This window comes from Aplosporella prunicola (genome assembly GCF_010093885.1).
Source record: "Aplosporella prunicola CBS 121167 unplaced genomic scaffold K452scaffold_22, whole genome shotgun sequence".
Taxonomy (NCBI): Eukaryota; Fungi; Ascomycota; class Dothideomycetes; order Botryosphaeriales; family Aplosporellaceae; genus Aplosporella; species Aplosporella prunicola.
In genome coordinates this window covers 459,605-486,305 of record NW_022983550.1, presented here as the reverse complement: position 1 = coordinate 486,305, position 26,701 = coordinate 459,605, and the positions used below count along the sequence as shown (strand labels likewise).

Below are 26,701 nucleotides of genomic sequence, written 5' to 3'. Positions count from 1 at the left end.
TTCTTCTACGTTCTTCTCTTCTACTTCTTCTTCTTCTTCCTGTGCTGCAAGCCGCAACCCGCTTCTCGAGCACGGTAGCCATGTAGCGAAAAACCGAATCTGATGAAGTCACACGCGATGCGACGCGGTCCCTCTTGCTTGAGTGATATGGTGTTTCTGCCTGTGTGCTGTGTGTCGTCGATATGTGTGTGTGAGGTTTACAAGTTTTGCATACGTAGTAGATATGAAGCTGAGGCTCGTGCTTAGCGGTTGGTTTGGGTGCTGATGTTGTGCGCTACTGTTGTTGTTAGTATGGGTAGGTAGGTAGGTAGGTAGGTAGGTACCTCCTCTTGTCTACGTCAGCAGCAGCCTGGCACCTCCTGTTATGTAGCTATGATATATAAATATGACACCCGTCCTATATATCACACCAACCCCCTCTTAAGTCGTAACTGCCCTTACGAAATAATAGCAAGCTAGCGAACTAGGCTGGCTGCCTACCTGCCTCGATGTCTTGCACCTTGCACCTTACACCTTATACTTTATAGCCTGCTAATGAGGACTTTAATTTAGCCCGCCACTGAAGATAGTATGCACGGTGAGAACAGCGGCACCAGACGCGTGGTACACACATGAACGAGCGAATGAATGGATGCGTGAATCCAAGTACGTCATGCACTCCATTAGTTATGTTATCTGTTCCAGCAGGCGGGCAGAGGCGTAAGCCCAAGCAGGCCGTAAACACCGTAACTCGTACGCTCCGCGCCCGTCTTCTCTCTCGTCTATCCACCCTTCTCTAAGCAAATTATCCTCTATCTCCCCATCCCAAGGTATTCCCAACCGTCCAGAAAACGCCATCTACCCATCCAACTTCTCCCCACAAACGCAAACTCTTACACACACAGACACTACTCCTCCGCCTTCCCCTCACCCTCACTCTTCCCCCCTTTCCCGCCCCTCACAAGCCTCTTCCCCACCTTCGCCACCGCACCAAAAACAGCAGCAAAGCCAAACCCCCAGCCCCTCACCCTCACCGACCAAACGAAAAAATACACCAATGCCCAATTAGAGATGCAGAACGCAAGGAAAATGCCAAAGTCGCGCCACATGTCGTCGGCGCTGATGTTCAGCGTGGCGAGGTAGTCGTCGCCGCTGGAGTAGGGGCAGAACATGCAGCCTTCTGTGGCCTCGGGGTTGAGCAGCGCGCCCGTGGACGCGCTGGCGAAGGCGCCGGCGTACGATCCGCATGTTTGCCCTGGTGGCGCGTCGAATTGCGCTGTCTCGGCTGGCGCGCAGTGCACAGGTTGGTTGCGCAGCGTAGCGGCTAGCACGCCCCCGATCCAGTAGGTTGACGGGTTCACGTAGTACCTGGGTGCCTGCGGGTTAGTGTGGGCTTAGGGGAGAGGAGGGAGGGAGACGCACATCCAATATTTCCAGAAGACGGGGAGTTGTTCGTAGGGACGCACGACGCCGTTGAAGAGGGAGAACATGACGAAGAAGAAGGGGAGGACCTGGTGCGCGTTAGTTTGTTGTCTCGTTGATTGTGTTGCGGTTTGCGTGACGGGTGGACACTTACGTTGGAGATGACGGTAAAGCTGGGCGCGAACGCGCAGATCCACTGGCCCCAGCTGGCTTGGAAGAGGAAGAACAGCATCGTCATGAGGAAGACGTAACCCGCCGTGGGCGTGTCTGTCGGTAGCCCAGTAGGGTAGTACCATAGCAGCCAGTAGACGACGGCACCAACAATTGCAGGCGGAATCTCCGCCACCACCTGCGCCGTCGTAAAAGCGAACCAGCCATAGATCCTGGACGGCATCTCGCGCGCCTGCCACAATGCCATGTTCTGGTAGAACTTGGGCACGACGGCGTTGACGATCGTGGGCGGGAACACAAGCACCATGAAGGCCGTGAACATGCGGTCTTGGAGGTCCTGCGTCGAATTGCCCAGTTTATAGAAGGTGAAGCCGTTGAAGATTCCGATGATGACCGATACGAAGAGCTTGCCGTACAGGTAGGATGGATCGCGCCAGTACTGAATGAAGGTGCGCTTGGTCAAGGTCGTGGTTTGGAGCCACACGGGAGCAGCAAATTCTCGCGCCTCACCCTTCGCGGGCGGTTGTCTGTCCTCTTTGCGTTCGGTATTGATGCGGTCAATTTCCTCAAGGATGGCATTGTTCTGCTCCGAGTCTCGCCATTCCTGGTTCCAGTCAATCTTCGCTCCATTCGATTTACGTCCGCCCTTGGCCGCTGTCTCAAGAATGAACTCCGCAACGTTCTTCTTTGGCGGACATTGGACTCCGCGGTCGGCGAAGTACTTGATCACGTCCTTGCCATTGTCTCCGATGGGGCCAAAGTAGAAGGTGTTTCCACCGGGGTTGAGGGCGAGAACCATGTCAAACTGCTGAATGAGGATAGAGCTTGGCTGGTGAATGGTGCAGACAATAGCCTGTCCAGCCTGAGACAGCTTCTTCAGGAAGCGGACAATGGAGTATGCAGAGTTCGAGTCGAGGCCAGACGTTGGCTCGTCGAGGAACAGGAGCAAAGAAGGTTTCGCAGCGAGCTCAACACCAATGGTAAGCCGCTTCCTTTGTTCAACTCCGAGGCTGGAAACGATAGCATCCTGTAAATCTTCGAGCTCAAGGAGATCGATGATCTTATCAACATAGCTGATCTTCTCCTGGCGCGGAGTGTCCTTGTCCTGGCGGAGTATCGCAGAGAACTCCAGGGCCTCGCGGATGGTTGCAGTTCCGTCATGCAAGTCCATTTGCTCACAAAAGCCGGTACCACGTTGGAAATCCAGGCCAAGGGGTCTGCCATCGACGAACATATCGCCAGTCACAACACCGACTGTCTGGCGTTGAGCGAGACAGTTCAACAAAGTTGTCTTGCCCGCTCCACTGGCTCCCATCAGCGCCACCATGACTCCTGGCTTTGCGAAGCCACTGACGTTGTTCAGAATCCGCTTCTCACCACCCAAGTAGGGCACAGTGTAAGTGACATCCTTCCAGGTGAAGATGCTGTCGCTGTTGGAGATCGACTCGAGGGCCTCATCAGCTCTGGACTTTGTCTTCGCCATGTCCAATCCGTCGGAGCCGTGTGAGGATTCTGGCACAGCCACAGCTGCATTTTCCTCGTCATCGGGCTTGTCTCCCTCCTTCATGGCTTGCTTGGCCTTCTTGCTACGCTTGAACACCAGCGCACCTCCACCGCCTCCAGTAAAAGAGAACAACTCAGTTGCGGCAACTGTGACTAGCAGATACAACACAGTGTATGCGATGATGACACCCCAGTTCCTCCACAGATGCGAGCGACTGTAGGTGTACGTAGTGCCGATGTAGTCTGAGCCGGAGATGGTCTTGGAGTTCACAGCTGCACCAGAAAGAACACATCCTTGGTAATTTGGATCAGCTCCGGGGCCCTGTGGAACAAGACTGGAACTAGCACATTCCATCGTACGCCCGCTGAATTCATTCGAGAGCACAGCCTCGAAAGCATACGAAATCGGATTGATGTAGTAAATCCAGCCAAACCAGATGTAGTCGCTAAGAAGCTGCGGCTTCGGGATCACATAACCGGTGTAGATAATGAGCAGGTTCAGGGCAAGACCGCTGAACCGTACGGCATCATCGATGGTTGGAGACAGTGAAGCGAACATCCGGTACATGGCCGTGATGCACATGGTGTTTGTGTAGACGAACAGAAGATATATGAAGAACTTGGAAACGTCGACGTCCAGGTTCGTCATGAAGTACATGATGACCACGAACACGACGACTTGACTGAGCAGCATTGGAAAGTCCGTGATGACACGAGCAACACTCACGGCAGATGGGCGGTAGAAAGCGTAGTCCTTGTGTCGAGCGACTACAGCTCTTCCGCTCACAGCCTTCATCAGCTCGGTAAGTTGAAGCCATCCCAGGAAGAGGATTGAAAAGAAGAGGGAACCACCCCTGGTGAAAGCACCATCCGAGTTCAGAGGCTGCCCATAGAAAAGCGAGCCCACGATCAAGCCGTTGCTGACAATAATGAAGAACTTCGTAATCAGCGTTTGCCGATCTCCGAAGATGAGCCAGAACTCTCTGAGTGTACAGGCCCACACCTGCCTTATGAAGCTGACCGTGTACGACGATTTCTCTCTCACAGTCTTGCTCTTCTGTTCTTTCGTCGTCTGCTCAAACTCCTTCGCGTCTGCGTAACTGCTCTGCTCCAGATGTCTCTCGTAGTCTTGGATATCTCGTAGGACGCCTTGATAGACCTCTGATGACCTGTAGACTTTCTCTAGGTCCTCCGCTGTCTTCGGAGCGCGGTGTTCAAATCCTTCTCGGAAGCGGCGTTCGGTAGGGTCGGTGATTGCTGTTAGGAAATCCGGTGTCGTCTGCCGTTCAGGGCAAAAGTATCCAAGGTCGATAAAGTATTGCTTAGCGTACTTCCCGGGTCCATTGTAGATGCATCTACCCGAGTAGATAACCATGACTTTGTCCATAAGTTCGTAGATCTGCTCACCGGCTTGGTACAGGGTGACGAAGGTTGTCCTGTCACTGACGTCCGTCATGATGCGCAGCGACTTGGCGTAGTCCAAAGCTGTAGAAGAGTCCAAACCACGGGTCGAGTTGTCCCAACAAATGACGGTTGACTTGCCAGCAAGCGTTTCCGCAATCGACACACGCTTCCTTTCTCCTCCAGAGACACCGCGCACGTATTCGTCACCTACAAGTGTGTGCTTGGTGTGCGTGATGCCGAACATCTTTAAGAGGGCTTCCACGATGATTGGAATTTCTCCCTTTTCGCGCTTCTTCGTCTTGTTCATAAGGGAGAACCGGAGTGTTTGCCATACCGTCAACGAAGCAAAGTGCGTGTCGTGTTCAGGGTTGTAGTTCACTTCACCACGGAACTGCTTCTTTTGCTTTGCCGCTGGAATGCCTCCATAACTGACGTCGCCGTCGACGCCAGCATAACTGTCTCGGTCGTTGGCTATTGCTTTCAGGAAGGTCGAGCATCCGGATCCAGGTCGTCCCAGGACAAGCATCATCTCGCCATCTCTTACCACGCCAGTAAAGTCGTTGACCAGGTTGCGAGTTTTGGCATGCCTTTGCATTCTTAAGGCAGGGATGAAGCGAGTGATGATGTGGTAGAGGTCAGGTCCAAAAGTGCCGAGAATTGCATCTGGTAACGTCCTCACAAACGTCGCGGTAGATCCAGTACCCTTTGACATGTATCAATAAATATAAATCAAAGACCCATGACCAGATGGGCTGAATAGCTTGAGGTAGCATACCTTGACTGTCAAGTTTTTCCAAACAACGCCAACCCTCTTAGCCGAACGTCCATCAGTTCGCTTCTCAAAATGCCCCGCGCGCATAAACTCCTCTAGCTCAAACTCGTCGGCATCTGAGCTATCATTCTTGGCTATCTCATCCGTCTCTTTTTTCTCCAAATCCGTCTCTTCTACGAGATCGATTTCCGAGCGCGCATGCTCGGAGTTCTGAGCCTCTTCCCGGCGAGCAATCCGGTCACTTGGCGTATGAAGCGCAGAGCCACCAGAAGTAGAATGATGTGGGTGTGGTCGGGAACGAGTTGCAGATTTAGGTCTTGAAAGAGCAGACAGGTTGTGACGTAATGTCTCGTAATCTTCCATGGCTTCTTGCGGGCTATGGATACCAGCATCACGCTCTCCCCAGGTGCCCTCAAGATTGTCGTGATCGCTACCATCGGGGCTGGGTACAGAGGTGAGGGCATGGCCTGCTGGGGCGTAGTTGGCTTGGCGCTCTTCGCCTCTGTTCAAAGCATTGTTGTGCAGAGGGTTGCTGGGGGCATGGCCCTCGCGCACCCTATCTTCTGGGAGGCTTGCCGCCCATTGCATGTTTGCGAAAGGAAGGGAAGCAGAGGGCAAACGGCAGAAAACAAAGACAGAGACAGTTGACGGAAGCAGTGAGGCAGCAAATGCGGACGGAGAGATGGATATTTATGTTTCGGAGATAACGAGAAAAATAATAGGCTCCACAGCAACAGGAAAAGTATGGGGCACCGGGAAACGACAGCAATGGGAGGGGAGCCATCGGGATTAAGGCAATGGCAATTAGCAAAAGTCCGAAAGACGGGACGAGATAGAGGGCGTGCTGATTGGCTTTCGGGTAGCGACGTCATTGGACGATGCTCAGATGCACTGTAGATTTATAATCGTCACCGGACCCGTGCACCGCAGACACGGCAGGCTAGCGGTGTAGATCGGTGACTGGAGACGTTTGCAGCCTCGTGTCGAGGCTGATGCCTGACTGTGGCCACCCCGAGCTCAGCATGGTGAAAGAATGAGAGAGAATGATGCGGGCCTGAGAATTATAGATGCATCTCGGTTAAGCCCGGTCGTTGGCGGGTGGGTCCCGCTTACGCTGATCGTCGCGCCGCCCTCACCGCCTGCCACCCGCGCCAACTCTATCCACACTGCCGCCAACACCAGCAATGCCACGCACCTTCTGCCCGCACCATGCCCAAGCCCACTGCTGACTGGGAAAGGGTCGGCGACCGCTTCTATCGCAAGGTCCAGCTCTACACCGACGTCTTCGACCAGGACCTCGAACTAGAAAACTACCTCGTCGTCGGCGCTCCATATAGCGGTGCTGTAGGTACGCGCACTCCCCACACGCGCATCCCAGCACCCGCTGACCTGTCCCGCCCCCCAAAGCCATCTACCGCGATGCAGACAAACTGCACACCTACCGCGGCGCCACCGCCGCCAAGTCCAGCATAGACATCTACTCCTGCTCCGGCAAGCTCATCCGCCGCATCAACTGGGACAAGGGTGCCATCAAGGGCCTGGGCTGGTCGCTCGAGGAAAAGCTGCTTGTTGTGACTGATGACGGCACCGTGCGCTGTTACTACGACCTGCAGGGCGACTTTGTCCCCTTCACCCTCGGCCACGGCGCCGAAGACGTCGGCGTCAAGGCCTGTCGTTTCTGGTCGTCGGGATTCGTCGCCCTGCTCAACAACAATCACCTCGTGTCCGTGTCCCGCTATGATGAGCCGCGCCCAAAGCTTCTTGCTATTCCTCCGGAAGAGCCCGTCGAGTCGTGGGCATTGATTCCTCCTACCGAGACTCTTTCTCGCTCCGTTGAGGTCCTGCTAGCCATTGGCCAGACCATATATCTTGTAGATGCCACAGACTGCGAGGATCGGCAGCTGCAGAAAGGCCCCTTTAGGCACACCAGTGTCTCGCCCAATGGCAAATGCGTTGCCCTCTTCACGGAAGATAGCAAGGTCTGGGTGGTCAGCAGTGACTTCCAGAACAAGCTCAGTGAATATGACTCCAGAGCCAAGACTGTGCCCAAGGACATGCAATGGTGCGGTAACAGTGCCGTTGTGCTGGGCTGGGAAGACGAGATTCATGTCGTCGGGCCCAATGGCGCTGCGTCCAAGTAGGCGACATTCTTGAAATTTGTGATCATCGCTTGCCGGACTAACTAACATGTTACAGGTTTTTCTACGATAGCTGGGTGCACCTCATCCCCGATGTTGATGGTCTCCGCGTGCTTACGAACGATGTCTGCGAGTATCTGCAGAGGGTCCCTAGTATGTTTCTCCGTATCATGTTGTCATACAATAGCTGACGCAACCAGATGTCACCGAGGAAACTTTCCGATTGGGCTCGACATCGCCAGCTGCCGTGCTCCTCGAGGCGGTGGACCACCTGCAGAAGAAGTCGCCGAAGGCGGACGACATGATCCAACTCATCCGGCCGAATCTTACCGAGGCGGTAGACGCATGCATTGAGGCTGCCGGCCACGAGTTTAGCATCCACTGGCAAAAGCAACTCTTGAAGGCTGCCTCCTTTGGTAAATCAGTGCTGGACCTATACAGCAGCGATGATTTCGTCGAAATGTGCGAGACGCTCCGCGTGCTGAACGCGATCCGGTTCTACGAGATTGGTCTTCCTCTTTCCTACGATCAATATCTCCGTCTCACGCCCGAGAAGCTCATCGAGCGTCTCATCAACCGCCATGAGTACCAACTGGCGTTGAAGATCTCGGATTATCTTCACCTACCGACGGACAGGATATACGTGCATTGGGCGAGCCAGAAGGTCCGCGTCTCCAACGACGACGAAGAGAGCATCTGCCGGATGATCGTGTCCAAGCTGGCCGGCAAGCCAGGCGTGTCTTTCGAAGAGATTGCACGCTCCGCCTACGACGAAGGGCGTGCGCGCCTCGCCACCGACCTACTCAACTACGAGCCGCGGGCCGGGAAGCAAGTGCCACTGCTGCTCGACATGAAAGAAGACACAATCGCGCTGGACAAGGCGATCGAAAGCGGAGACACGGACCTAGTCTACCACGTCCTGCTGCACCTCAAGAAGCACCTCACGCTCGCGTCCTTCTTCCGCACCGTAACGACGCGCCCCGTCGCCACAGCCCTAGTCGAGTCCTCCGCCCTCGACGCCGACCGCGACCTCCTGCGCGACCTCTACTACCAAGACGACCGACGCCTCGACGGCGCCACGCTGCTCATCTCCGACGCCCTCGCCCAAGCGACAACAGCCGCACGCAGCGAGAAGCTCAAATCCGCCGCGAAGCTTTTGCACGACAGCCGAGAGCAGACTTTCGCCGTCAAAGCGCTCGACGAAGCACAACGCCTGCTCAAAATGCAAGAAGCCTTCGAGAAAGACCTGGGGCCCGGGTACGTGGGCCTCGCGCTCAACGAGACGCTCTTCCGCCTCATGCGCGCCGGCCACGCCAAGCGCGCCGCGAAACTGCAGGCCGAGTTCAAGATCCCGGAGAAGACGTTCTGGTGGGTGCGCCTGCGCGGCTTGGTCGCTAAGCGCGACTGGACGGAGCTCGAGGAGCTGAGTAAAGGCCGCAAGAGCCCCATTGGCTGGGAACCCTTTTTCAATGAGTGTTTGGGCGCGGGCAATACGCGTACCGCGGCTCTCTTTATCCCCAAGTGTACTGCTGTCGGCTATTTGGATCGCGTTGAGATGTGGGGGAAGTGCGGCATGGTGGTTAAGGCTGCGGAGGAGGCGTTCAAGGCTAAGGATTTGGAGGCGCTGTTGGAGTTGAAGGGGAAGGCGCAGGGGGGCGCCGTGCATGAGGTTGAGCGGCTGGTGGGGCTTTTGAGGCGGTAGATGCGTTGGGGTTTGATGCGGCTGCGTATGTAGATGTGGTTATGCGAAATGAGAAATGTTGCTCATGCGCGTTTGTCTTCTTGCCTACCAGGTACTTCGTCCATCACAACAGCCAAAATTACAGCCATCTCTCCACTCACCACATAATCACATCAGCACGAGCATGCCCGTTCAAACCAAGCCAAGACAAGCCAAACAAGGCAACAAAAGATGCTATACTCCTATACTCTCCAAGCAGTCCCACCCGCCCGTCAGGCGAGGGAAGGGTATCCATACTACACGTGCTAACTATGCCTGCGCGTACGCTCAGCCGCTCAGTCGCAGCAATCCAAGAAAAAGAAACTATCCGTCCATCCATCCATCTCTCATCCGTCGTCTTTCGTCAAGCAGGCCTGCCAATCCTAATCTTACCCGAATAGGGTTAGGGCTACGCACTGAAACCGAGGATGAGATGCTAGAAGAAAAGAAGATAAATGAAGAGGAAAAATGAAGAAGAGAAAAAGTAGAAGAGAGGAATGGGGAAATGATTAAAAGAAGAAGAAGAAGAAGAAGAAGAAGAAGAAGAAGAAGAAGAAGAAGAAGAAGAAGGCAGCGAGCTAGAGTAACTAGCTGTTGTCGTTTCCAGTGCTGCTTCAATGGTAGCTAAGGTAAGGGGAATCGGTCGGTCGTGTGTTCGTATTCATTTGTTCGTTCTTTCGTAGTGTGCTTCGTGGTAGCGTTCAGTCGTGTCAAAGGCAGGGGAATAAAAAGAGAACCAAAAAAAGAGAAAAACCAAGGGAATCAAAACAAACCAAAAAAACAAAGAGCAAACCACAAAAGCAAAGCAAACAGGCAAGAGCCACCCAATCTCAGAATCCCTCAATGGGGCATTCCAGGATCAGCAGCGCATCCGCCTTGCCCTACCCACCCACGGGCAGAATCGGTCGGAAGGATTATCAATCAAGCCCACTCACCACCGCGGCCGAGAATCACATCAGCGCGCCATGTCCACCACGACGCATCTGACTCACTCAGTTAACTCCGATCTCAGCCAGCGTAGCCTCACCGCTGCCAAAGCGCGTGTAGTCATCATTGACCTTGCGGCGGAAGAGGCCCAGATCCTTCAGGAAGTCATCAGCTTGAGCCTGCAGCTCCGCTGCCAAGATCTCATCCTCGTCCGCGTCTGAAACTTCGCGCGCCTTGCCCCCGGAGTTTACGGCGTTTTCCTTATCGTCGTCGATGGCGTTAGGGAGCCCACCAGTGGTGTCGGAAATAGTAGCGTTACCGCCATGCAGCGTGCTAGGTTCCGAGTCAGACGCGTCGGAGCCCGAAGCATCGGAATCCGGGTACTCAAGGTCTGGCTCGAGAAGATCCTCTGGGCGGCCATAAAGGTCCACATCTCCTTGCATGGGTGGCAGAACGATGGGGTTTTTGAGTTCGCCCAGCGCCAGCGCCAAATGTCGGCGCAGTGTCTCGCTCTCGGCACGTAAAGCAGCGTTTACTGGCCGCAGGTCCTCGACCTCCGCCGTCAGGGCTTTGATCTTCGCTTCGCTGACCTGGCGCGTCTCTTCCATCAGGCGCTGCATCACTTCGACGCGCCGCTGGTAGTCGTCTAGCTCCGACGCCTCTTCCTGCCGACGCCTCGTTGCCGCCGTGTTCACGCTCGTCTGCAGCTGCCGGATTTGCTCCGCCATGGCTGCAATCTGTGCGTCGCGCTCCGCGCCTGACATCGAGTCTTGATTGACCGTCGCGCGCGTGCGGATGCGCTTAGCCTGGTCCGCATACCGCAGCGTCGATAGCGTTTCGTCGTAGTCAGCTGGTGCTATGCAGGCGACCATGGCGGTTTTACTGTTGCCGCCAAGACTGTCCTTCAACAGCCATGTCAGCACGCTGTCACGGTAAGGCACAACGTCGCGCCTCTTTCCGTGACCGCTCCGCGGACGGCCATCGCCAGACATGCCACTGCCGCCGTTTTGAGCAAGCGCAGCAATAACACGGCCAAGCGTCGTCAAACTTTTGTTGATCTTTCCACCCTCAACCAGACGTTGGCCAGTAGCCTCCGTGCTCTTAGCACGCTCAGAACCAGCGAGATCGACCAAACGCATACGAGCTGAGCGCTCAATGGTCTCATCGGTCATGAGGGAATGTTGCATTTGCTTAAGATTAATCGTGAAGACTGCGTGAGAACGCGACGAAGTGTCGTTCATCTTGGTAGAAGCTGTCGTCCGGTTCTAACGTTGGTCAGTTCAAGCTTCTTGAAACAGCACGGCTAAGTTTTGAAAGCCCATGCCGCCGAATTACGCTCACCAAATCACCAATCTTCATCAGACGCTCCACGTCCGCATAACACTTGACCGGCGCATCCGTCAAGCCTTGGACGTATACACCGTCCGTCATAGACTCGCGGATCTTCAAATAATACGGTGGGTTGGTGCGTGGGACGAGCAGGTCCCGCACGTGCTCATTATAGACTTCGAAGTAGGATACGTGCACGTTGTAGGTCGTGTTGGGGCTGGGCTCGTTCTGAATGCGCTCAAACAGCGTCTCGCAAGTACGTGGAATTAGGCCGGGCTGCTCGGGCGTGCCCATCATGGTGTAACTCTTGCCCGAACCCGTCTGGCCATATGCGAAGATGCATGTGTGGTAGCCGTCGAAGTTGTGGTCGAGAAACTCTTCGCCGAAGGAGCGGTACACGTCTTCCTGGTGGGCATAATGCGGATCGGACTCGTTGTGGGACCAGAAGGACTTGTCGAAGGTAAACGTCTTCTCTTCGCGAGACTTGTGGCTGTGGGGGCCGCCGTCGGACGCGTCAGCGGGCGGTTGAAGGGTCGTCGATTGCACGCGCGGGTCCATGCGGATGAGGCATTGGGCGCGGCGTTCGCGCTCTAGAAGACGCGTTAGTCGAGTCGCAGCGAATGGGAGATGCTTGGGGTGGGGATACCTCTCTTGACGAAACCCCGCACGCGTACGACGACCTTGACGTTGGCGCTGTCCTCAGGCATGGTGTGTTGTTCGGGCGCAGGTTCGTAGGCGCCGCGCATAGATGGTGTGGAGGCGGAGGAGCCGTAGGCGTAGGAGTCGTAGGGCGAGCGGGCGTACATCCTGGGGTCCATGGTGACTGCCCTTGCGCGAAGAGTGCAGGCTGTTGTGACTGACGGGGCCCCAGCCCGGTATTTACCTCTTGCCAAAGCGAGCCTGGTAAGCGATGACGGCAACGCCGATCCGCGCCCGGCGATTGTCCGTCGGGTTGTCAGGGCGCAGCCTGTGCACCAGGCGCCCTGAGAATATTCATCACCGCCAAACGCCTCCGACTCTGGACCCCTCCCTTGCAGCGATACGCCTGTTCCAAAGGCAGAAAAAAAAAAAGTGTGCGTGTGGTGCGTGTCCGCCGTGCCTGGCGTTCCCTAGCAACCACCACCCAGCCTTTACTCTCGTTTCACAAAAACAAAATTTTAGCCAATCGACACTTATCGCTCCTTGCGAGGCTCTCACGCTTCGCCATAAGCCCTGCCGCTGCCATAAAAAGCCCATTGAGTTGTCCTGTACCGTTATTGTCTCGGCAAACAATGGCCTATTCATCTTCCAAGGGTCTTGCGGATCTTTTCCTCGCCCGCATTTCCCCCGCGGAGCAGCCCGCTGCTGTTGCCAACATCGTCCAAGACTTGTGCCTCAGTGGTTCAAAAGAGGATGGTGATTTTTCCGCGGCATTTGTTGCGGCCGACCTGGTCCAACGGTGTCTTGAGGTGAGCTTTGCCCTTTGTAAATTGCCAGCGTGTTATGCATGAGCTTGCCGCCAGCATTCCAAAATCATCTCTTCACGTGATGCTTGGCTCCCTTGCGGTTCTCAACAGGCCATGCACATGCGAACCATGGGGTAGGCTCACAGAGAATCGAATCGTGCGTTCCTGCAGAGCAGTAGACATATGTCGGCACTAGCACAGCCACCCAAGTTGGCCATGTCTAGAGAATTATGTTGCTAATCCAGCGCAGAGCGAAGAAAAGGCCAAAGCTACCGCCCTCCTGGAGGAATTTGTTTTCCGCCACATCCAAAGATGCGAAGCCGACTCTGCTTCCTTCCGCGAGCCAATCAAACTGTGTTCGCAAAATGAAACCATTGCGCGGCATGTCTTCCAAGAGATTGCTCACAGTCTTGCCAAAACTGCTTCAGATCTGAAAGCTGGCGGTGAGATAACTGTTCCCTTTTCGACCATGCCATGGAAGTATCAGGCAAAACCAGGTATAGAAGCTGTCGATGATCTGGAGGGCCGGATTGCAACCTCGGCCAAATATCTTACCTTTCTGAAGCTATTCCTGTGGTCTGAAGCGAGTTGCATTATATCTGGCAGCCTTTTGAATACACTGCTTGTTCTGTTGGGAGCTGCTTCAGAGGAGTTGTCACATGGCAGCCGAGATGTTTTGTCTGCCGCTTTTCACTCGCTGCAAACGGGAAAGGTAACCTTGGATGAAAAGTACGATGGAGGCTTCGATATCTTTGAAGTATCCCGGGTACCCGTGGAGGAGATAATTTGGGGCCGGATCCGTGACTTGGTGTCCGCACCCTCGGATCTTGGATTCCCCGCTACTGCTTTCCACATCTGGTTTCGCTGGTTCGCCCTTGGCCCCGGATGCGGTCCCTCGCGTGAGATTCTCTCACGAGATAAGTACTGGGTGTACTTGCAACATGGTCTCACGGAGGGCTTCTCCGAGCAACGAAAATTCTGTCTGCATATCTTGAGGGCATCCATAAGTTATGCTCAAACGCAGCAAGGTGATCTCCATCCCTACGTTTCTGGTTCTAAAAGTGCTAGTTACGAGTCGGATTACGCCAGGTACTGTACGCTTTTTGAGACTATTGTTTTGGGGAGATACCTCAACCAGGCGGAGGAATGCATGCCAGATCTGCAAGCTCTCGCGTGGAAATCCGACGTGCATCCTACGTGGGTAATCACCCTGCTTCGCGCTGCTCTGCGACCAGGAGTTCAGGATGGCATCCGTAAACTAGTTGGAAACCGAATCTTCCAGGGCGTTATTCCACTGCCTGATACTGCTACCAGCAATTTCCTGGATTTCATCGCTTCTTCCTTCTTGCCATGGGCTACCCAAGGCTTCTTGTATACTGGTTCGATGCGTCGTAACGGACAGCGTGTTCGCTGTGAACACGGAGAGAATCTTTCCAGCTTTGTCCGGCGCTTGCTGCAAGGCTGCTATGATGACGCTGCTCGTCAGATATACGCGCGGACTATACTCTCGTATCTGGACGAAAAGGGACAGAACTTGTTCCAATATTCCCTTGCCTATTGCTTGCAAGGCATACTGGATGGCTTCCAAAACTCTCCATCAGGAGAACCTTGCCGCCTACCAGAAGCGGACCTCCCGCTCCTGATCAGGGTGGCCACACGCACTGGTTTGCCAGAAGTTGCCCGAGATTTCTGCACAGCAACTTCGTCGGTCCTCTTGGGGCAGACTATGCAGGGTCGTCCCGAGGCCGTTGCCAACTTACCTGGCTACAGCCTTCTACTAGAGCGATGGAATACTCTCAAGCGGGCCGAAAACAGCAAAGAAGATGCTGCCCAAGAAGGCAGTTCTTTTTTCGCTAATGCTGGGTCTGATCCGCAGAGTATGCCAGATCTGAAAGCGTTCGTCAAGCAACTACAGGAGAGCAAGTATCGTTGCCTTCAAGGAAACGGGCTTCTCAAAGCGTGTGATTACGTACGCCAGGCCATTTCAACGCAGCTAAGGGTGGACCCCGAAGACCTGCACGCTTCGCTGGAAGCTATTTGGGATGAACTGGAAACCCAGGAATACCCAAGGTCAGCTCTTCTGCAGCTACCAGAGGTTTTGTTCCACCCGATATGTCTTCGCACGGCATCAGAAGACACTCAAGTACTTCTTTCTCGTGCCATGCTGGAGCTTCAGGTGCTCACCGAGGGCCGGATATACGTTCTATCGCCCCTCGCAAAGGCATTGAGAAGTGCTTACTTTCACGTTCCCGAATGTGTGGATTTCCTCCCTTTTGAGACCTTCATCGTCCGTATGGCCAACCGGCCGCCGGCGCCTAAGCTGGAATTTTTACTCGAGGCTGCCATAGCTGAAAAGCTCACAGCCATCTTGCCTACCCGGACTTACGGTTACTACTATGGTCCCGGAGAATCGCATGGTTATGCTTGCATATTTGATCTCCTGAACAGGATAAGGGCATCGGATCTTGCTATGGCCAAACGTATCCTTAGTACTCTGCTACACCCTTGGGCTACTCAAAAAATGCCGATACCTATGGTCAGCAAGTGGAAGACTACCGTCCAGGTTCAGATGATGTTGCTCCTTACTGAGACTTGCATCGAGGAAGCCTTGGAGGAGGAGATTGCGAGTTACTCAAAGGCGTTTATGAAAGCTCTCGCCATCGAGCCGTTGCCTCGGTACAGGTTCCTTCTCGAGTGGATCATTGCCCGCATCTATTACAACCAGCCGGAGCAGCGTGTCGAACTCCTCAAATTGCTTTCAACAGACGACCACTCCAACCCTAAGCACCTCGCATCCGTCATGAAGATGGCAGTCATGGTTGCCAGGCTTCCTGACGGCGAAGAATCATTCTCTCACAGGCTCATGACTCTGCTCATCCCGCTTTCGGCGAGTCCAAAGATCGTTATCCGACACGAGGCGCAATGGTCATTCCCGCCTCTATGGGACCACGCTGTCAACCAAGACTGGTCCACACTGACAGCGAACCCGGCATTCGAGGCACTGAACAAGCACATTCGCGCACTGGACAAGTACTCGACGCCGCCACCGGGCCGGACGCTCGAATGGCTGGACCCGATCCGCGACCACACGCTCGCGACGCTGTTCGAGGGCCGGTACCTCGACCTGGACCCGCCTGACGCCAAACTGGTCCTGACGCAAGACTTCCACGTCGTGTGGGCAGACACCGAGGCGCCGCTGCAGACAGTTGACTATCCACCCCCGCGGGTGCCGCTCGGCTCCTCCAAGCTCGCAAAACGGCACTCACTGCCGCGGGCCCCGTCGACCAACAGCGGCACGCCAGCCACGTCCACGCCGACTCCCGCCCCAGCCGACGCCGCGGCCGCAATCGTCCCGCTCCAGACCAAGGGCACAGCATGGCAAGAAGCGCTGCTCGCATCCCCAGCCGAAGCCTCAACGCGCCAGTCGACGCCGCTCATCCTCGTCGGCTCGCTAATCGACAACCCGTACAACCTGGGCGGGCTCTCACGCGCAGCGGAGATCTTTGGCTGCGAGTCGCTGCAACTACGGACGCTGGACACGCTCGCGCACCGAGACTTCGTCTCCGTCGCCGTGTCCTCGCACAACCACCTCCCGATCTCGGCGCTGCCGCCCGCGGAGCTGGCGGGCTTTTTGCGCGCGCGCAAGGCCGACGGCTACATGGTTGTGGGCGTCGAGCAGACGGACCGCAGCGTTGTGCTTGGGGCCGAGGGGAGCGCGTTGCCCCGGCGCTGCGTGCTCGTTATGGGGAGTGAGCGCGAGGGCATCCCTGGTGCGGTGCTGGCGGAGTGCGATCTTTGTGTTGAGGTTAGGCAGGTTGGCGTTACGCGGAGTTTGAATGTGCAGACGGCTGCGGCCATTGTGCTGTTTGAGTATCAGAGGCAGCATTGGGGCCGGTGAGTGGTGTGGGATTGGATTGAAGTGTGTTGGAGGGGATGGGTGATTTGGCCTGGGAGTGGGTGTATGGGAAAGATAGTGGCGGAATGGATGGATGCGTGGTTGATGGGTGCGTATTTCGGTTTACATGTAAAACTCTTGTATACTTATCTACGTGTGGGTGTGTATGTAGTCGCGAACGCATATATATACAGTACATCCTACATACAAGCCCATCCACCCAATCCGCTCAAATTAGGGTTTTTGGAGAATGTGTTTATTGATGAGTGGTTATGGAGATTGGTAGAGCAAATGAAAGCAAGGTGGTGGTCGCTCGCATATACATATGCCTATACGATGGTGTTCAGTGAAACCAAATTTCAGTAGCGTCTTGAAGAAACAATTTATAGGCTGCCCACATGGTGATCAGTTTGTGTATCTAACCTTTGAGAAAGATGGCGAGACGCTCATAAGTACTGTGCGAATGATATATTTTTGAGAAATATCTAACACTGCTTGATGTCTGTAAAAGCAGAAACCAACCAACTCCTACGACCTTCCCCCACTAGCACCAGGCCGACCAGCCACAGTACAGCACCGCCAAGTTGCGCTCATCCGTCGCCTGCTGGATGAGTTCACTAACCGCAGCGCTTGAGCTCAACGCCTTGCTCAACTTCCTCTCCACAACACTTAGCGCCCTTGCTGCCTCGCCAACCTCGTCCTCTTTCTTTTTCGCTCCCATGCTCTGCAGTTCCTCCAACTCTTTTTCCCCATCCTGCTCAAACTTCTTGTTCTGCCCCTGCTCTTCTTGCATCTTCTTCGCCTTCAGCGGACTCAAGCTCCAGCTGTACAGTGGATCGTACCGCAGGACGTTCAAAATCGTCATGATCGAATCCTTTTCGTTGCGCAGCGTCTCCATGGTGAACTCGCAGCATCGTCTGAACACTCCTTCGACACCCGTGTACCCCATCGCGTCGACGATGTCGCGCGTCAAGCGGAAGGGCACTACTTCAGGCACGGGCAGCACGCGGCCGGCTTCGAACGCGACGCCGAGATCGATGTGGATTGACTCGCCGCTCTTTTCGTCCAGCAGAATATTGTGACAGTGCCGATCGCCTAGACCGAGAACATGGCCCAGGATCGAGATGGCTGCTGTGCTGCGCGTGTATGCGAGTCGCTTCTCGAACCATTCGTCTGGGTCTTGGAAGCGCTCGAGGAAAAAGTAGCGCAAGACTGGACTGAAGTGCCGGCATACATTTTGGTAGGACTTGAGGCGCTCCTCGGTTGAGTGCGCAGCCGCGCTGGCAATCTTCTCGCGGCAGGCTGCTTGCTTCCAGTCGCGCGGATTATAAGTTTGGTGCGCATTGTCCAGATATGACATAACGGCCATAGTGTTTTGGACAAATTCAATGACTCCGCTGCGGTTGCTTAGTGGTATGACGCGGTATGTACGGATGCGGAGATTCCGCAGTCGTGTTACAGTGTGGTTTTGCAGAAGTTGGCTGACGTGCTCAAACACTTGCTCCATGATAGCATCTTGCCTGAGATCGTCATTGCCCGATTTGTACTGTAACAGACATTAGCTAAATTTCCTTATGAGAAGACGACTAACCACTTACCAACTGTTTATATTGACGTCCATCAGTTCCGACAGCTGTCACAATCTTGGGCGTGCTGAGACCATTCGCTATGCCCATTCGAGGGAGAAAGCTGGCGATTCGCGGAACGGTTTTGTAGTTCATATCGTGGCGAACATCTATCTGAAGTGTGATAGGCGGGACCCTGTGTCCTGGTATCTGCATTGTCAGCTTCTTCGATGCAGCGTAATTTTCCATTGGCAAACTCCTGCCTGCCCTGAAATCAGAATCACTGGCATTGGCCAGGTCGTGATAGCACATGTTCGAGTTCTTGATGCGATCCCAATATAAGCTCGCTTTTTTATCCGCTTTAAGTTGCTTGGCTAGTTCTTTGGCTGCTGTGTTGCGTGATTTCGCGCCGTCATCCTTTGGCGTTCCCAGATGTCCGGAGAAAATATGATGCATGCCATGATAAGGATGGTCGATGCAGATGCGGTAGACCAGACGTGTTAGAATCTGTTGGAAGTTGCTCTTTTCTGCCTGGAGCCTTGATGAGAGCTGGTTCATCAGAGGAACAAATTTCCCACTGGCGATATGTTCAATGTGCTTCGATACCGCTGTGTTGGCTAAGCCCAGGTCCGCGAATTCAAACCAAAGCGCAAACATTCTGAAAACATCGTTGTCATAATCGTTGCAAGCCTGAAGACAAAGAAGATAGTTCTCGAGGCTCTGTCGAAGAAAGGCAACGCGGCTGTCTGCGATTCGTTGAGACTCTTTCATGTCCATATCGTACCACTTTCGTGATCTCCTGGCGTTCTGTTTGTAGTGGTCCCTGGCAGCAGTGTTTCTAGCTGATTTAGCCATCTTATCGTACTCTTGCGCTTCTGCTTCTTTACGCTCAGCCAACTGTTTCATTCGGTTCATGTCATCAATGGTCTCTTGGCTCTGGAGCTGTTTATCACAGAATGCGGCAAACTGATGAAAGACTTGTCCTGCCTGCCTTCCAGTCTGTTGGGATTTTAGCTCTCGGATCGCTGGTTCCATGTAGTGCTTCATGATCTCGTCCGGCTTTTCCAAGCGTGCTTCTCCAACATGGTGGCCCTAGAGACGTTAGCATTATTCGGGAAATAAGAATGCAACAATATTACCAGCGTAGCAAGCAAAACGGACCGCTCCACTCCCGCTTCACCTGGCTTCACGTCCTCCTCGAGCCGTTGGAGCATTCTAATGGATGTGGTGGTCTCTCCTTGGTCCCAGAGGACACTAGCAGTTTCGAACTCAGCAACTACTGCTATGTTTAATCCAACTTCGCGGCATGGCTCTATCATATCTGCAAGGTAAGTGGCAGTCGCAAGCGATTCCTGCAGCGCTCCATGTTTCCGGCACGTGGAGCAAACATCGACAAGCTGTTTCACCTCCAAGCTCCGCAGATCTTTTGGTCCCGTATGAATAATTTCTTGCAGTTGCGGACTCCTGCTGAGTAGGCTGAAAAGGGTTTCTCGAGATGATAGAATCGACCGAACGTCTTCGAATCTTGTTTCTGTTAGTCTGATGTTGATCAAAAAGCACACGGGATTTTACTCACCGCCCGTCGTTCATCCAGGCACCGCGGTCTCTAAACCTGTCCCATGTCTCATACAGTTGCTCCGCGTTTTTGGAGCTCATTATCTCATCAATGTCGTTCAAGATTGCTAATGTTCGGAAAGACGCCTGTAAAGTTTGTGTGGATGTCTTGAGGCCAGAGCAGACTTTCATGGTCTCAAGGAAGCTCAGATCAAGATGCTTTCGCACTGTTTGTAGATCTACCGCATTGTGCAGGCCTTGGAAAGCTTTGTAGATTGATGCAGCTTCCGACGTTTTGGTTGATGGCGCTCGTATATCCCATTGCTCGAGCTTTCGTGCCACTTCCAACGTGTTGTTGATAGAGTTTCCAGTATCACGGAAATTGTCATTTGACAGCAAAGCCTGTGTTAAACTGTTCAAGTTCAGCATGGTCAGGTCTTTGATTATACCTCTCGAGTCTGAAGGCAAGACATTGTTGAGCCTGCGCATCTGACTATCCATTCTGGCTCCGCGGAACAACAATCCTTTGAACCCCTCAGCTTCGTAGTCGAGCCTGTTCAGCACCGATGTCAGGCTGGGTTCTTGCTCTGCTCCATAAAAGTAATCTGGCTCATCCAGGTTCTTATAGATTGACAACTGGAGTTGAAGTGGAATGGACTGCTCCTGTGGCATGACAGAGGAACGCCTAGAAGCACGCGCAGGCTGCTTTCCATGGATTTCTGCAAGTAACAAGGCCGCTCTGTACATGCCGCATTTTACTGCAGCATTTGATGCCTCGAGCCAATCAATATCTAGCCATTGAGTACGATCTGCAATAGTCGATTCCTTTGGCATCGGCTGTGTCCGTAGGTAGAGTAAGGATTGAAGGAGCACTTTGACATAAAGTATCTTGTCGTCGTCACAACCGGAGAACCACTTGCGGAAAGCCTCAGACATCGTGCTTTTGACGCTTTGTTGCCCTTCGAAGTCTCTTTCAAGGGCGATGTGGAGTAGGTACGGGAACAGTACCTCACCAGACGACTTGATTCCCAATAAGAACTTTGGCAGCACACAGGCCACTCGGTCATCAGCCGCGGACTGAGCCAGTGCAATGCACAGGTCCGATATCCAATGGCGAAACTCTTTGTGCCTTGAAGGGAAAGCATTATCTTGAATGCTTTTAAACAGTGGAGGTTGGGTAAATGGAATATCGAAAGGATCTTGCAGCGCAAGCCCGTAAATAAGAGGCTCTGGGAGGACTTGTTCGGCCTCGGAAAATTCATCTGGTCCATCCCGCGAACCATCTCTTTTGGAGAGGAATGTGCGGAGCGCTTCCTCGGCAATGCCTCCTTCATGAAGGCTGCCGCCCCGCAATAGGTTTGCCAAGTGCTCCAAGATAAGCATCCGAGAAGTACGAAACGAAGCTTCTTCAAACCGGTCAGAGATGTTTTTCCCTTGAGCTGCCCGGCGAAGGCTCCCGCTTATATTTCCAGAAGCACTGTAGCCCCGTCCCAAAGCTCTTGCTGTCCAAAGAAGATATTCCTCACTGTTGTCAGTTCTTCGGCTCGATTTCCAGACTTGCGTAGAAAACTTCGTAGCATCATCGCTCGATCCAAGTATGTCTTCTCGGAATGAGGGCGGTGCATGGAACTGATGACAGAGAAGGCTATAAGCAAGGTTTTGAGAAGGTCCGTCAAGCAGCCTTCGACCGTTCCGATCATCTTCCAACAATGCATATAGGAGCTTGCTCTCAGGTGAACCTCGGATTGCGTTTCCTTCAGTGCGTACCTCGCAAGCAGCATGTATCATCGTCTGGAATAGGCCCAAGGATGCTTTTGAACTCCTGTTTGGCGCCATTTGTAGCAATGTATCCGTGTATGATAACAGATAAGCTGCAAACCATGAATGAAACGATTTCGCTTTGTCCAAAGTTGCGAAATGTTGGCTCTCCTGTGTGGTGCTGTCTTGGGAGGATGAAAGGAAGACCCGTAAGGATATTAAAATAGATAGAGATATGCCGGCGACATAGGGCAGTTGATGGATCAGGTAAGGTTTTCCGTGATCAAAGAGATATTGGACAATACCAAGCGTGTCATCAGCGCATTGGCTATCTGTCAAGAATGGGCGTAGCGCACTGAGGGTCATTTGCAGTGGATAACCATCAAAAGCCACAGGCCCTGCCAGGGAAATCAAAAACCTGATTTTCCTGATTACAGAACATGCGTGGAGAGAGCCCAGAGCAGAATGGATCTTACTCAGCAGCAACCGCAGAACGTAGGTGAAGCAATCCGGGCCCCAGAATCCGTTCGGGTGTTCGTATCCTACTCGCCTAGTCAGGCGGCGTATCTCGTCAAATATGTGTACCGCGTTGAATGAAGGTTGTTGGTCTGCGGGAAGTGTGGCCTTTGAGGAACTGATACTTTGGATGTCTTTCAATGCGTGTCCAACACTCGTGAACTTTGAGTCTTTTTCCTTTGACAATGGTTTCTCCACTCGCTCTGGGGCTTCCATGGAATAGATGAGCAGGCCTAAGATGCAAGGGAATTGTTTCCTAACAAGCTCGAGATATTTTTCCTGCATCAACTCTCGTAGACGAGCCTCATTACTCTTGGTAGGCTTGTCTCCCTTGCTCTGTGTTCGGGTGTCCTCAGCTATTGTATATGCAGTAGCCTTGGCAAACGTTTTGGTCAAAAGAATCTCCTCGGTGACTTGAAGATAAGCCAGTAGGTCTGAAATTCTATTTGAATCACCACGCATCGCCAGTTGCCCATAGACCTCGTCTTGAACATCTTCCAAAAGCTCAGCAAGGGATTCGTAACCAAAGGTCCGGTACGGGATGTTCTTTATCTGTTCTTTACACAGCCATGTGTAGAGAAATTGTGGAACGTAGAGGCGGAAAAGGGTTTGGGGATCCTCGAGCTGCAGGGCTCTAGATATAGATAGCATGCAACGAGTGGCATGGCGTTCTGTCGCTTTGACAAGTCCTACTTGTTCAAATGTGTGGTATACACACAACCGCAACAACGTATGCCATGCCGATCCGAGTGTAGCGAAAGCATAGAGCCGGAGCGCCATGCCTTCTTTCCAGGTGTCATCTTTTGGTAGATTCTCGAAAATAATGCCGAAAAAAGCCTCATGCTCGCTCAAGACGAACATCTCGAAGATCTTTGGAAGACGATCGATGATATGGTATTTGATCGGGATATCGCCTTTGTCAAGGACATCGACCAGTTCGGTGCGCACTGAAGGTATGCCTGAGTCTTGCGCATATTCCGGTTGAATCCGTAATAACTCCTGGAAGAGGTCCACAACGCGTATCAGTATTTCCGAAGATGTAGTTCCGGTCTTGCCAAAGAGTCTGAGAAGCCACTCGTAGATGTCTAGCCCGACATCGTGTAAGCGTGAGTTTTTTGGTAACCATAACGACGCGGTGCTTGTCATGATTTCCACGCAGAGTCCGATAGCAACCTCGTTTCTTTCATACTCGTAGGCCTGCAAAAACTCATTGGCTACGTATACAAGCACATCGTCTGCATCCTCAATTGTCAAGCATAACGGAGAGGAGAGAACATCCACTAAGAGCTTTCTGCAAGCTAAAAATTCAGCAGCGGGAAGCGAGCGCATATGCTCCAAAAAGGTGTGCGGGATGTTTGTGATTACTCCGTTGACAGGCAAACTCTCGAAAGCCGAAGAGAGCAGCAATATGGTAGCTGATGTCATTCCTCGTAGGGATAATATATTTACCTCAGCTGCAATACTGGCTCGTGGTAATTCATCTGTATTATGTTTCAAGACACTGTTGCTGCGTTGTGATTCGAATCCGTCATCGATTTCCATTGGGTCGTAAGGTCCAGTCGGTCGATGTGCATCCTTGTTTGATCTGCGATCATGCAGCGCCTGAGCCAAGTGAAGTATGAGCGGGGTGATTGCAATATTGTCGAACAACTCAGCATCAAAAGACTCCAAAGTAGAGATGGCGGGAAGACATGAAGCTACGACTTCCAATACAGCGTCGACAGATAACAGGTCAGTGTCCGGCTTTGCAACAAAGCCTGCCAACATCTTGATGAGAGCACTGTTGTTCTGCTGTATATCGTTCTTTCGGGCACCAGGAATGGCAAACGTTCCGGTCGACAAGTGAGATGCAACGATACAAAGCGTGGTGATTGAACGTAACATCTCTGTAGTGAAGCTGTTTGATCGCTCTGCGCCCCATTCCGTGAAACGCTGGATGGTCTTCTCCAGTTCTGATGAACAATAATCCAGAATGAGTTTGTCTGCTCGAGCAGAACGTTGCTGTTGTAGATTTGAAACAACCTCTGTGCTTGTTTGAGGTTCGGCCAGATATCCGCCATCCTCTTCTAGTAACAGAAGATAGTTGGTGAGGCCAGGCCATTTGTGAGCCTGCATCCAGGCTATTGCGAGAGGTCCAAAGCTGGAGAATGGGTTGCCTTGGAACAGAGGTGTTTCACGGTCGGCGCAGGTAAACAGAACCCTGACGACATCCCAAGCGTCGCAATGATGAGAATTTTGAAGAGTATAGGACTTCTCGTGGAAGTTGCCTAGCACGGTTAGCTTGAGATTAGATATGATTTAAGAGACATACTTGGCGTCCATTTAGACGTGAGCCATCGAAACATGCGGTCTGCGGTCACATTGGATGTGTGAGGGCTCTCGGAATTTTTCATATCGAGTATCGTTATCCATAACGAAGAAGTCGTCTCCGAAAGGACAGCTGGACCGTGCAATTCGACTGAGGAGATCATGGCGTCCATTGTCTCAACCGTAAGTGAATAATCTACCAGGTTTAACCTCAGCAGTACATCCATTGCGTGGGCAGCGACTCTGCAGGTTGAGATCGCGTTGATGTTCCTGGACACAAGCTGCCAAACAGTAGCCCACTGGGACCTGAGTTTTGAGGAGGCGGAGGACATTTGGATCGCGCAACTATAGTGTTGAGTCAGTCCCTATGATACAACGAGTAATTGAATCATGTGCTAACCTAGCAATTGCGAGCATAGCCCAGTTGGATACTGCAGCGTTACCGTCGGATACCTGAGTGGTCAATTTATCTAGTGCAAACTCGAGACTTTCCACGTCCAAGGGCGTTTGGTGGACCATGAAAGTTACAATCTGCGAAGCGCATACTTTGCTGGTTGAATGGGGGTTCATGAGTTGTCGAAGATAATCTTGGAGATATTGCATAGTCCGTTGCTTTTTGCTCGGTGTTTCTTCGCCATCTTGAAGGAACGAGTTGTCGGCTACAGCTGGAGCGCGGGTCGAGTCCAGGAGCACTGAGAAATAAGAAATCAAGTGTACCAGTATCCATGGATGCTCTGACTTGGTGTTGCCAGGGCGCAAGCGACACAATGCCATATGGAAAGGCGATTGTTCAAAAGGACAATCCACTCGGAAACGTAGGCGCAGGTCATCGACCTGTAGTTGTTCTCTGTCGGGGCGCTTCCCGTATTCTGCTTGCATCGTATCTAATAGGCTCTCCAGGTCAAACCGTAGCTCATCAGCATCATCAGCCACCATATGAAGCATGCTGGCAATATGGGCTTTGCTGTGTATCAGAGTGATGAGCAGCTCTTCCTTGAGAAGAGACAACCTCGATGACCAGGAATTCCTAATAATTGGTATCAAGCTCTTGATTGCTTGTTGCGCGACGGCACCGAAGTCAAGTGAAATCCTGGAAATGATGTGGTTGATGGCAGTAAAGGCTTCAACATAAGCCCCAATTATGCCTCTGGGTGCTTGCAGCCACTCGATCAACACAAACAAAATCCGCTGATAAGCTTTGTCAAACAAAGGAGCGTTGGTGGCCGAGGTGAGGTACCGGACACAATATACGAGTTCATTCATCGCAATTGACCCACTAGAACCGGAGCTATGGCGGTCTATGTTTGACGAGTCGCGCATGAAAGAAGATCTTGGGGTTGATTCAGCGGAAGGATCCGGAGTGCCTCGCGCACCAGAAGTAGTGCCGGTGTGATGGAAGCTGCTGCCGGAGACCGATCTATGTTGGAAACTGGAGATACCATCCAAACAATACTCCAGGATGGTATTCCAAATATTCTTAGGCAGGTGTTCCACATGAGGTGGGTAGCTCAAGACAAGCCGCAGACATTTGTGAAAGTCGACTCTGAGCTGTTCAGAGTGATCTTCAAGGTTTTCAAGTACATCCAAGATAAAGATGATCACAACTTTAACAGTTTTGATCTCAATCTGACGTATGCAGGATTCTAAAGTCAGGTTTATTGCGGCCGCGAGTCTTGTTAGACTGTCGAGCTTCTTGTCTTTGACAGTAGTCCCTCTTTTACTGCCAGGTTTGGGTGTGTGTCGTGTAGGTGCCTTTTTGTACCTGTCGAAAACCTTGTCGTGACAGTCGAATAGACTGTCAAGCAGATCGGAATGTGTGTTACCTTCGACATTGTTTAATTCAGGGTTATTGCGCCTGTAGCTTAGTAGTTGCTTGAAGTCATCGAGAAACTCATCTCGCTGTTTGACGTTTTCTGCCTTCTCTATTTTATCTGCAGCCAGACCTCAGCCATTGTCATTTGCGCCTGTCCCGAACGAGGCAACTTACCTAACAACTTTGAGATCTTCTGACTTGACATTTTGTGGAAGCTCGCTCCACGTCAACCCTAGTGAACACAGCGCTGCCAAACGAGGCTCATATCCAGCGGAACGACGGCGCAGTTTTGTTTCAGAGTGCAGGGCTTCAAAAGCTTTCCATGTCGCCCAAGGCAAATGCAAACGTGGATGTCGCAATGTGGTGTTGAGCGGGTCGCGGTTCTTCGGAGGTGAGCTGCGGAGAGAGCGGACAGAAAGCTCCGTGCGCGTCGAGCGGCGCGTTTTCATCAATGGAGCTCCCGCTTGTCAGCCAAACAAACTT

The 26,701-nt window shown here is 52.8% G+C and overlaps 6 protein-coding genes across 6 annotated transcripts; 3 read left to right on the top strand and 3 right to left on the bottom strand.

Moving 5' to 3' along the window:
- Positions 1 to 629: 629 nt before the first annotated feature.
- K452DRAFT_320945 (uncharacterized protein) lies at positions 630 to 6,146 on the bottom strand. The gene is made up of 4 exons (XM_033544361.1): positions 5,255 to 6,146; positions 1,556 to 5,182; positions 1,402 to 1,490; positions 630 to 1,347 (listed from the first exon to the last, which is right to left on the bottom strand). Exons 1-4 carry the CDS (start codon positions 5,837 to 5,839, stop codon positions 888 to 890), a joined length of 4,761 nt encoding a protein of 1,586 aa, XP_033394554.1. The 5' UTR covers positions 5,840 to 6,146; the 3' UTR covers positions 630 to 887.
- Positions 6,147 to 6,427: 281 nt separating this feature from the next.
- K452DRAFT_255746 (uncharacterized protein) lies at positions 6,428 to 9,160 on the top strand. Its single transcript, XM_033538369.1, has 4 exons — positions 6,428 to 6,599; positions 6,659 to 7,388; positions 7,448 to 7,542; positions 7,590 to 9,160. Exons 1-4 carry the CDS (start codon positions 6,461 to 6,463, stop codon positions 9,089 to 9,091), a joined length of 2,466 nt encoding a protein of 821 aa, XP_033394553.1. The 5' UTR covers positions 6,428 to 6,460; the 3' UTR covers positions 9,092 to 9,160.
- A 941-nt stretch (positions 9,161 to 10,101) lies between these two features.
- K452DRAFT_300901 (uncharacterized protein) lies at positions 10,102 to 12,183 on the bottom strand (the record flags this gene model as incomplete). Its single annotated transcript, XM_033542382.1, has 3 exons — positions 10,102 to 11,301; positions 11,378 to 11,955; positions 12,012 to 12,183. The coding sequence occupies 3 exons, from the start codon at positions 12,181 to 12,183 to the stop codon at positions 10,102 to 10,104; spliced, it is 1,950 nt and encodes a 649-aa protein (XP_033394552.1).
- On the top strand, positions 12,012 to 13,080 carry K452DRAFT_85136 (uncharacterized protein). Its single transcript, XM_033547227.1, has 2 exons — positions 12,012 to 12,944; positions 13,061 to 13,080. Exon 1 carries the CDS (start codon positions 12,276 to 12,278, stop codon positions 12,762 to 12,764), a length of 489 nt encoding a protein of 162 aa, XP_033394551.1. The 5' UTR covers positions 12,012 to 12,275; the 3' UTR covers positions 12,765 to 12,944; positions 13,061 to 13,080.
- A 514-nt stretch (positions 13,081 to 13,594) lies between these two features.
- On the top strand, positions 13,595 to 16,696 carry K452DRAFT_211283 (uncharacterized protein; the record flags this gene model as incomplete). The annotated part of the gene is made up of 2 exons (XM_033536181.1): positions 13,595 to 14,733; positions 14,809 to 16,696. Coding segments are annotated over 2 exons (3,027 nt in total), but the record flags the coding sequence as incomplete, so codon positions are not given.
- A 464-nt stretch (positions 16,697 to 17,160) lies between these two features.
- Positions 17,161 to 26,613, bottom strand: K452DRAFT_320941 (uncharacterized protein). Its single transcript, XM_033544360.1, has 7 exons — positions 26,393 to 26,613; positions 24,806 to 26,336; positions 24,410 to 24,750; positions 19,847 to 24,365; positions 19,410 to 19,794; positions 18,304 to 19,362; positions 17,161 to 18,251 (listed from the first exon to the last, which is right to left on the bottom strand). The coding sequence occupies exons 1-7, from the start codon at positions 26,421 to 26,423 to the stop codon at positions 17,250 to 17,252; spliced, it is 8,868 nt and encodes a 2,955-aa protein (XP_033394549.1). The 5' UTR covers positions 26,424 to 26,613; the 3' UTR covers positions 17,161 to 17,249.
- Positions 26,614 to 26,701: the final 88 nt, after the last annotated feature.

Coding starts and splice junctions, on each gene's coding strand:
- K452DRAFT_320941 (XM_033544360.1), bottom strand. CDS start 26,423: ATGTCAAGTCAGAAGATCTCAAAGTTGTTAG. Junction 24,751..24,805: donor GCTATGCTCGCAATTGCTAG/GTTAGCACATGA, acceptor TCAACACTATAG/TTGCGCGATCCAAATGTCCT. Junction 19,795..19,846: donor GCCTGGATGAACGACGGGCG/GTGAGTAAAATC, acceptor AACAGAAACAAG/ATTCGAAGACGTTCGGTCGA.
- K452DRAFT_85136 (XM_033547227.1), top strand. CDS start 12,276: ATGACGGCAACGCCGATCCGCGCCCGGCGATTGTCCGTCGGGTTGTCA.
- K452DRAFT_320945 (XM_033544361.1), bottom strand. CDS start 5,839: ATGCAATGGGCGGCAAGCCTCCCAGAAGATAGGGTGCGCGAGGGCCAT. Junction 1,491..1,555: donor GCTTTACCGTCATCTCCAAC/GTAAGTGTCCAC, acceptor AACGCGCACCAG/GTCCTCCCCTTCTTCTTCGT. Junction 1,348..1,401: donor GTCTTCTGGAAATATTGGAT/GTGCGTCTCCCT, acceptor GCAGGCACCCAG/GTACTACGTGAACCCGTCAA.
- K452DRAFT_255746 (XM_033538369.1), top strand. CDS start 6,461: ATGCCCAAGCCCACTGCTGACTGGGAAAGGGTCGGCGACCGCTTCTAT. Junction 7,389..7,447: donor CCCAATGGCGCTGCGTCCAA/GTAGGCGACATT, acceptor AACATGTTACAG/GTTTTTCTACGATAGCTGGG. Junction 7,543..7,589: donor GTATCTGCAGAGGGTCCCTA/GTATGTTTCTCC, acceptor TGACGCAACCAG/ATGTCACCGAGGAAACTTTC.